The sequence below is a fragment of the Nerophis ophidion genome, linkage group LG14, assembly GCF_033978795.1.
Source record: "Nerophis ophidion isolate RoL-2023_Sa linkage group LG14, RoL_Noph_v1.0, whole genome shotgun sequence".
Lineage (NCBI taxonomy): Eukaryota > Metazoa > Chordata > Actinopteri > Syngnathiformes > Syngnathidae > Nerophis > Nerophis ophidion.
In genome coordinates, this window is record NC_084624.1 from 6594868 (window position 1) to 6604867 (window position 10000).

The window sequence follows — 10000 nt, forward strand, 5'->3', positions numbered from 1 at the left end:
CAGACGTACCATGCTTCAACATACCGCTATTATTATGGTGGTTCTATAGGGTCCCCAAAATGGCACTCATTAGGAGACATTATCTGGCGTTTGTTTGGCAATATTATGCAAAAACAACTTTTTGATGAATTGTCGGACCATTAAGTCTACCATAGTCAGACGTACCATGCTTCAACATACCGCTATTATAGTGCTTTAGTTAGGACCCCAAAATGGCACCTATTAGGAGACATTAGCTGGCATTTTTTTGACAATAGTATGCAAAAAATATGTTTTGATGGATTGTTGGAGCATTACAGCTACCATAGTCAGACGTACCATGCTTCAACATACCGCTATTATTATGGTGGTTCTATAGGGACCCCAAAATGGCACTCATTAGGAGACATTATCTGGCGTTTGTTTGGCAATAGTATGCAAAACAACTTTTTGATGGATTGTCGTAGCATCACAGCTACCATAGTCAGACCTACTGTGCTTCAACATACCGCTATTATTATGGTGTTTATATAAGGACCCCAAAATGGAAACTATTAGGAGACATTAGCTGGCCTTTTTTTGGCAATATTATGCAAAAACAACTTTTTGATAGATTAATGGAGCATTACAGCTACCGTAGTCAGACGTACTGTGCTTCAACATACCGCTATTATTATGGTGTTTTTATAAGGACCCCAAAATGGCAACTATTAGGAGACATTGTCTGGCATTTTGTTTGGCAATTTCATGCATAAACAACATTTTCATGGATTGTCGGAGCATTATAGATACCAAAGTCAGACGTACCATGCTTCAACATACCGCTATTATTATGATGGTTCTATAGATACCCCAAAATGGCACCTATTAGGAGACATTATCTGGCGTCTTGTTTCGCAATATTATGCAAAAACAACTTTTTGATGGATTGTCAAAGAATTACAGCTACCATAGTCAGACGTACTGTGCTTCAACATACCACTATTATTATGGTGTTTCTTTAAGCATGCCAAAATTGCACATATTATGAGACATTATCTGGCATTTTGTTTGGCAAATTTATGCAAAAACAACGTTTTGATGGATTGTCGGAGCATTACAGCTACCATAGTCAGACGTACCATGCTTCAACATACCGCTATTATTATGATGGTTCTATAGGGAACCCAAAATGGCACCTATTAGGAGACATTATCCGGCGTTTGTTTGGCAATATCATGCAAAAACAACTTTTTGATGGATAGTCGGAGGATTACAGCTACCATAGTCAGATGTACTGTGCTTCAACATACCGCTATTATTATGGTGTTTTTATAGGGACCCCAAAATGGCACCTATTAGGAGACATTAGCTGGCATTTTTTTGACAATAGTATGCAAAAAACACGTTTTGATGGATTGTCGGAGCATTACAGCTACCATAGTCAGACGTACCATGCTTCAACATACCGCTATCATTATGGTGTTTCTGTAAGGACCCCAAAATGACACCTATTAGGAGACATTATCTGGTGTTTTGTTTGGCAATCTTATGCAAAAACTAATTTTTGATGGATAGTCAAATCATTACAGCTACCATAGTCAGACGTACTGTGCTTCAACATACGGCTATTATTATGGTGGTTCTTTAGGGACCCCAAAATGGCACCAATTAGGAGACATAATCTGGTGTTTTGTTTGGCAATATTATGCAAAAACAACTTTTTGATGAATTGTCGGACCATTAAGTCTACCATAGTCAGACGTACCATGCTTCAACATGCCGCTATTATTATGGTGTTTTTTTAAGGAACCCGAAATGGCACCTATTAGGAGACATTAGCTGGAATTTTTTTGACAATAGTATGAAAAAAACACTTTTTGATGGATTGTCGGAGCATCACAGCTACCATAGTCAGACGTACCATGCTTCAACATACCGCTATTATTATGGTGGTTCTATAGGGACCCCAAAATGGCACCTATTAGGAGACATTATCTGGCGTATTGTTTGGCAATATTATGCAAAAAAAACTTTTTGATGGATTGTCGGAGCATTACAGCTACCATAGTCAGACGTACCATGCTTCAACATACCGCTATTATTATGGTGGTTCTATAGGGACCCCAAAATGGCACCTATTAGGACACTTTAGCTGGCATTTTTTTGACAATAGTATGAAAAAAACACTTTTTGATGGATTGTTAGAGCATTACAGCTACCATAGTCAGACGTACCATGCTTCAACATACCGCTATCATTATGGTGTTTCTGTAAGGACCCCAAAATATCAACTATTAGGAGACATTATCTGGTGTTTTGTTTGGCAATCTTATGCAAAAACTAATTTTTGATGGATAGTCAAATCATTACAGCTACCATAGTCAGACGTACTGTGCTTCAACATACGGCTATTATTATGGTGGTTCTTTAGGGACCCCAAAATGGCACCAATTAGGAGACATAATCTGGTGTTTTGTTTGGCAATATTATGCAAAAACAACTTTTTGATGAATTGTCGGACCATTAAGTCTACCATAGTCAGACGTACCATGCTTCAACATGCCGCTATTATTATGGTGTTTTTTTAAGGAACCCGAAATGGCACCTATTAGGAGACATTAGCTGGAATTTTTTTGACAATAGTATGAAAAAAACACTTTTTGATGGATTGTCGGAGCATCACAGCTACCATAGTCAGACGTACCATGCTTCAACATACCGCTATTATTATGGTGGTTCTATAGGGACCCCAAAATGGCACCTATTAGGAGACATTATCTGGCGTATTGTTTGGCAATATTATGCAAAAAAAACTTTTTGATGGATTGTCGGAGCATTACAGCTACCATAGTCAGACGTACCATGCTTCAACATACCGCTATTATTATGGTGGTTCTATAGGGACCCCAAAATGGCACCTATTAGGACACTTTAGCTGGCATTTTTTTGACAATAGTATGAAAAAAACACTTTTTGATGGATTGTCTGAGCATTACAGCTACCATAGTCAGACGTACCATGCTTCAACATACTGCTACTATTATGGTGGTTTTATATGGAACCCAAAATGGCACCTATTAGGAGACATTATCTGGCATTTTGTTTGGCAATTTCATGCATAAACAACATTTTGATGGATTGTCGGAGCATTACAGCTACCATAGTCAGACGTGCCATGCTTCAACATACCGATATTATGGTGTTTTTTTAAGGAACCCAAAATGGCACCTATTAGGAGACATTATCTTGCGTTTGTTTGGCACTAGTATGCAAAAACAACTTTTTGATGGATTGTCGGAGCATTACAGCTACCATAGTCAGACGTACCATGCTTCAACATACCGATATTATTATGGTGTTTCTGAAAGGACCCCAAAATGGCACCTATTAGGAGACATTATCTGGCGTTTTTTTTGGCAATTTTATGCAAAAACAACTTTTTGATGAATTGTCTGACATATGGTGCACTTTCATTGACACTCTATTTACGGTAACGTATGGTCGTTATGGAGTAGCAACAATAGTGCCAAAGACCACTCCAACGTAACAGCGGACTCTGATTACTTAAGCTAGAGCAGCAGTGAAAGGAAATGGTGCTTAGCAAGTCTAAATGTGTCAGTGCGCCTCATGTCAGGCTTCACTGGCTGAGAGTCATTCATGCAGACAGAGCAAGAAAGAAAAACTGTTTATTTTCAGTCAGTTTCTTGTCTTAGTCGACATGTATTAACGTTGTTCTCCTCGGGCAAAGTAACGTGGTTACCATAGTCGGACGTACTGTGCTTCAACACGGTGGTATTGGGCTTTTCAACCTGGCACACCAGACATTCCCAAATCATTGTTTTCGATGTTTAAGATGGAAAGTGTAGCTGCCATCTTTTCTAACCACCCATATAATGTCTCCTAATAGGTGCCATTTTTGGGTACCTATAGAACCATCATAATAATAGCGGTATGTTGAAGCATGGTACGTCTGACTATGGTAGCTGTAATGCTCAGACAATCCATCAAAAAGTTGTTTTTGCATAATATTGCCAAACAAAACGCCATATAATGTCTCCTAATAGGTGCCATTTTTGGGGGTCCTGTAGAACCACTATAATAACGGTATGTTGAAGCATGGTACGTCTGACTATGGTAGCTGTAATGCTCCAACATTCCGTCAAAAATTAGTTTTTGCATAATATTGCCAAACAAAACGCCAAATAATGTCTCCTAATAGGTGCCATTTTGGGGTCCCTATAGAACCACCATAATAATATCGGTATGTTGAAGCATGGTACGTCTGACTATGGTAGCTATAATGCTCCAACAATCCGTCAAAAATTATTTTTTGCATAAATTTGCCAAACAAAATGCCAGATAATGTCTCCTAATAGGTGCCATTTTTGGGGTTACTGTAGAACCACCATAATAATAGCGGTATGTTGAAGCATGGTACGTCTGACTATGGTAGCTGTAATGCTCTAACAATCCGTCAAAAATTAGTTTTTGCACATTATTGCCAAACAAAACGCCATAATATGTCTCCTAATAGGTGCCATTTTGGGGTCCCTATAGAACCACCATAATAATAGCGGTATGTTGAAGCACAGTACGTCTGACTATCGTAGCTGTTAGGCTCCGACAATTCATCAAAAAGCTGTTTTTGCATAAATTTGCCAAACAAAATGCCAGATAATGTCTCCTAATAGGTGCCATTTTTGGGGTTCCTGTAGAACCACTATAATAGCGGTATGTTGAAGCATGGTACGTCTGACTATGGTAGCTGTAATGCTCCAACAATCCGTCAAAAATTAGTTTTTGCATAAATTTGCTAAACACATTTCCAGCTAAAGTCTCCTAATAGGTGTCATTTTGGGATCCCTATATGAACAGCAAAATAATAGCAGTATGTTGAAGCATGGTACGTCTGACTATGGTAGCTGTAATGCTCTGACAATCCATCAAAACGTGTTTTTTGCATACTATTGTCAAAAAAATGCCAGCTAATGTCTCCTAATAGGTGCCATTTTGGGGTCCTTATAGAAACACCATAATAATAGCAGTATGTTGAAGCACAGTACGTCTGACTATGGTAGCTATAATTCTCTGACAATCCATCAAAAAGTTGTTTTTGCATAATATTGCCAAACAAAACGCCAGATAATGTCTCCTAATAGGTGCTATTTTTGGGTACCTATAGAACCACCATAATAATAGCGGTATGTTGAAGCATGGTACGTCTGACTATGGTAGCTGTAATGCTCCGACAATCCATCAAAACTTGTTTTTTGCATAATATTGTCAAAAAAATGCCAGCTAATGTCTCCTAATAGGGGCCATTTTGGGGTCCTTATAGAAACACCATAATAATAGCGGTATGTTGAAGCACAGTACGTCTGACTATGGTAGCTGTAATGCGCCAAAAATCCATCAAAAAGTTGTTTTCGCATAAAATTGCCATACAAAACACCAGATAGTGTCTCCTAATAGGTGCCATTTTGGGGTCCTTACAGAACCACCATAATAATAGCAGTATGTTGAAGCACGGTACGTCTATGGTAGCTATAATTCTCTGACAATCCATCAAAAAGTTGTTTTTGCATAATATTGCCAAACAAAACGCCAGATAATGTCTCCTAATAGGTGCCATTTTGGGGTCCCTATAGAACCACCATAATAATAGCGGTATGTTGAAGCACAGTACGTCTGACTATGGTAGCTGTAATGCTCAGACAATCCATCAAAATGTGTTTTTTTCATACTATTGTCAAAAAAATGCCAGCTAATGTCTCCTAATAGGTGCCATTTTGGTGTCCTTACAGAAACACCATAATAATAGCGGTATGTTGAAGCACAGTACGTCTGACTATGGTAGCTGTAATGCTCCAACAATCCGTAAAAAATTAGTTTTTGCATAAATTTGCCAAACAAAATGCCAGATAATGTCTCCTAATAGGTGCCATTTTTGGGGTTCCTGTAGAACCGCTATAATAGCGGCATGTTGAAGCATGGTAGCTGTAATGCTCCGACAATTCATCAAAAAGTTGTTTTTGCATAAATTTGCCAAACAAAACGCCATATAACGTCTCCTAATAGGTGCCATTTTTGGGGTTCCTGTAGAACCACCATAAAATAGCGGTATGTTGAAGCATGGTACGTCTGACTATGGTAGCTGTAATGCTCCAACAATCCGTCAAAAATTAGTTTTTGTATAACATAGCCAAACAAAATGCCATATAATGTCTCCTAACAGGTGCCATTTTTGGGGTTCCTGTAGAACCACTATAATAATAGCGGCATGTTGAAGCATGTTACGTCTGACTATGGTAGCTGTAATGCTCTAACAATCCGTCAAAAATTAGTTTTTGCATAATATTGCCAAACAAAACGCCATATAATGCCTCCTAATAGGTGCCATTTTAATCCCAGTCCCAAGTGACTCAAAAAGAGCTAATCCTGCATTAGCATGAATTTGCCTTCCATTTTTCTTGGTCGGGGAATGTTCTCATTTTGGCTGACCTTGGTGTTCTGGGTGTGTGTGTGCCCGCAGAGTGCCTACCCCTGCTGAGTGAAGCCCCGCCCACGCCTCCGCCCGTCTCCGAGCGGCGGGAACATGCGTCTGCACGGCCGTCCCGGGAGGTCCATCCCTGGGCTGTGTCTACCACTACTGCTGCTGATGCCGCTCTGCATGCTCGTCCTGGACGGCGTGCGTGGAGCGCTTGGTATGTCCGCTCTCTTTCATGTCCTCACCATTATGTCACCCGGGCAACGGGAGAAGAACTGTGTAGTACAGGGGTGTCCAAAGTGCGGCCCCAAGCTAACCGTTTACCGGCACGCCACACATTCTAGAAATGCTATTGCAAATATCAAAAATTAAAAAACATTAAAAAAAAAAATGAAATCAGGTGAAATCTAACGAGAAAAAGTTGCAATGTTGACACAAAGCTGCCATGCAGGCCGTTTTTTTTTCTTTTTTAGGGTCCTTGGCCATGAGTCCTTTGCCATGGGCCAAGGACCCTATTGAAACTGCTGTGTTTTATTATTATTCCGCACCTACGCGCTGTAATTTGACCCCCTTAACATGCTTCAAAACTCACCAAATTTGACACACACGTCGGTATAGCAAACCTTCCCAACATATGAAGCAACCAATCCCCCAAAATGAAAATTGCGCTCTAGCGCCTCCTAGGAAAAAAATTACAGACAAAACTGCATGTAACTTCTGTTAGGAATGTCATAGCGACATGAAACAAAAACTCCTATGTAGGTCTGACTTAGACCCAATTTTCATACACTCACTTCTTTCAGCAAAAATCTACAGGAAGTTGGCAAAAACCCCTTCAAAACAAAAGTTTCCTAAAAAATTTATTTTTTCCCTCTTTGCGCTGCAATTTGACCCCTTTAAAATGCTTCAAAAGTCACCAAACTTGGCGCACACATCATGACTGGCGAATATTGCGATCTAATGAAAAAAACAAACCCCAAAACTCAAAATTGCGCTATAGCGCTATTTTTGAATAAAACACTGAAAAAACTGCTCCTAGGAAGAAAACACAGACAAAACTGCTTGTAACTTCCGGTAAGAATGTCGGAGGGACATGAAACAAAAACTTATATGTAGGTCTCGCTTAGACCTACATTTCATAGATTGACAACCCCCAACAAAAATCAACAGGAAGTTTGCAATCCCCCCTTCAAAACAAAAGTTTTGTAAAAGCCGGTCAGCTTTCTTCAAACATTATCTCCTCTGAGTGCGTTTGTGGTTTAGGCTTCAAACTAGCACAGGAGAGAGATTGAACCCTTCTGATTAAAAGTATAGAACAGAGTTTTGATAAGTTCTCAGGTTTTGATTTTACGCGCCTTCAAAGAACCCCTGTGCAAAGTCTCCTAAAAAATGTCATTTTTGCCTCTTTGAGCTGTTATTTGACCCCCTTAAAATGCTTCTAAACTCACCAAACTTGACACCCACATCAGGTCTGGCAAAAATTGCGGTCTGATGAAAAATCCTAACCTCAAAACTCAAAGTTGCGCTCTACCGCCCCCCTAGGAATACAACACGGACAAACTGCTCCTAGGAAGAAAACACAGACAAAACTGCTTGTAACTTCCGGTAGGAATGTCAGGAAGACATAAAACAAAAAACACTATGTAGGTTTCACTTAGACCTACATTTTAATAATTAACATACTTTAGCAAAAATCAACAGGAAGTTTGATATTTTCACTTCAATACAACAACTGCATTACTTTCACAAAGCATTAGATTCTCAAAATAGTGGCTCCAAGGCGTTTTCTAACGCTTATCCAGCCATGGGTCTCGGGGGCAGCAGCCAAAGGCGGACCCGACGAACGCTGCTTGCAGCTTTAATCTATTTTTATTTTTTTGATGTTGCTCAAAAAACCCCAAAAAAAATAAAGCTGCCAGCAGCGTTGGTCGGGTCCGCCTTTGGCTGCTGCCCCCGAGACCCATGGCTGGATAAGCGTTAGAAAACGCCTTGGAGCCACTATTTTGAGAATCTAATGCTTTGTGAAAGTAATGCAGTTGTTGTATTGAAGTGAAAATATCAAACTTCCTGTTGATTTTTGCTAAATTATGTTAATTATTAAAATATAGGTCTAAGTGAGACCTACATAGTGTTTTTTGTTTCATGTCTGTCTGACATTCCTACCGGAAGTTACAAGCAGTTTTGTCTGTGTTTTCGTCCTAGGAGCAGTTTGTCAGTGTTGTATTCCTAGGGGGGCGGTAGAGCGCAATTTTGAGTTTTGAGGTTAGGTTTTTTTCATTAGATCGCAATTTTTGCCAGACCTGATGTGTGTGTCAAGTTTGGTGAGTTTAGAAGCATTTTAAGGGGGTCAAATAACAGCTCAAAGAGGCAAAAATGACATTTTTAAGGAGACTTTGCACAGGGGTTCTTTGAAGGGGCGTAAAATCAAAGCCTGAGAACTTATCAAAACTCTGTTCTATACTTTTAATCAGAAGGGTTCAATCTCTCTCCTATGCGAGTTTGAAGCCAAAACAACAAACGCGCTCAGAGGAGATAATGTTTGAAGAAAGGTGACCGTTTATTTACAAAACTTTTGTTTTGAAGGGGGGATTGCAAACCTCCTGTTGATTTTTGTTGGGGGTTGTCAATCTATGAAATGTAGGTCTAAGCGAGACCTACATAGAGGTTTTTGTTTCATGTCTCTCCGACATTCTTACCGGAAGTTACACACACTTTTGTCTGTGTTTTCTTCATAGGAGCAGTTTGGTAAACAAAAATAGAAGACAAATCATTTTCAATTTATATTCAATTGAATAGACTGCAAAGACAAGAGAGTTCAAGGTTTTTTTTTCAAATAATCATGAAGTTAGAATGTAATGGCAGCAACACATTGCAAATAAGGCATTTTTACATGGCCTTTTCTTTTAACAACACATTTTTGAAGTGGAATTCTTTCCCATTTTTGCTTGATGTACAGTATTGCACCAAACATTTTCAATGTCTAGATTACGGACAGGCCAGTCTAGTACCCACACTCTTTTACTACGAAGCCACGCTGTTGTAACACATGGTTGTGCACTTTTAGTCACACTGTATTTACAGTATATTACCAGATTCTTCAGAGAACTGGCTGTCCTACATGATTTAGTTGCCATGGCAACCAAAAGTTCTGGGAGCGTTGGCGCAGAAACGGGCAGGACAGGATGTCTGGGCAGAAACATGCCAGGAAATAATCCATCCATCAACTTTGAAGACTTTCTGACGTCGACCTGCCTTGTTAGCTCCTCTCATGACATCCTGCCCTTTTCAGGTATGTGGTGTCTCTGCCACGCTCGGCCCTCAATACTTGGGAATATGTCCTGTGTGTGTGTGTCTGTGTGTGTGTGTGTGTGTGTGTGTGTGTGTGTGTGTGTGTGTGTGTGTGTGTGTGTGTGTGTGTGTGTGTTCTTGTAGTTAGGACATAAATCATGGTCCCGATACGGACAACCATTGCATCTAATAGAGAGCCAAATACTAGAGTACGTGAACATTGCTCCAAAGTCAGGATTTTTTTTGGGTGCTTTACTGTGCGTG

At 39.7% G+C, this 10000-nt stretch overlaps 1 protein-coding gene across 11 annotated transcripts in view; it reads left to right on the top strand.

Annotated features, from left to right (window-relative positions):
* The window catches only part of LOC133568033 (receptor-type tyrosine-protein phosphatase S-like), a 293725-nt gene that overhangs the window by 63997 nt on the left and 219728 nt on the right, over positions 1-10000 (top strand). For all 11 annotated transcript variants that reach the window (XM_061919726.1, XM_061919727.1, XM_061919729.1 and 8 more), the window contains exon 2: positions 6494-6665. In XM_061919726.1, the coding sequence (XP_061775710.1) occupies positions 6557-6665 (109 nt within the window). In that variant the 5' untranslated portion in view covers positions 6494-6556. The remainder of the gene's footprint in view (positions 1-6493; positions 6666-10000) is intronic.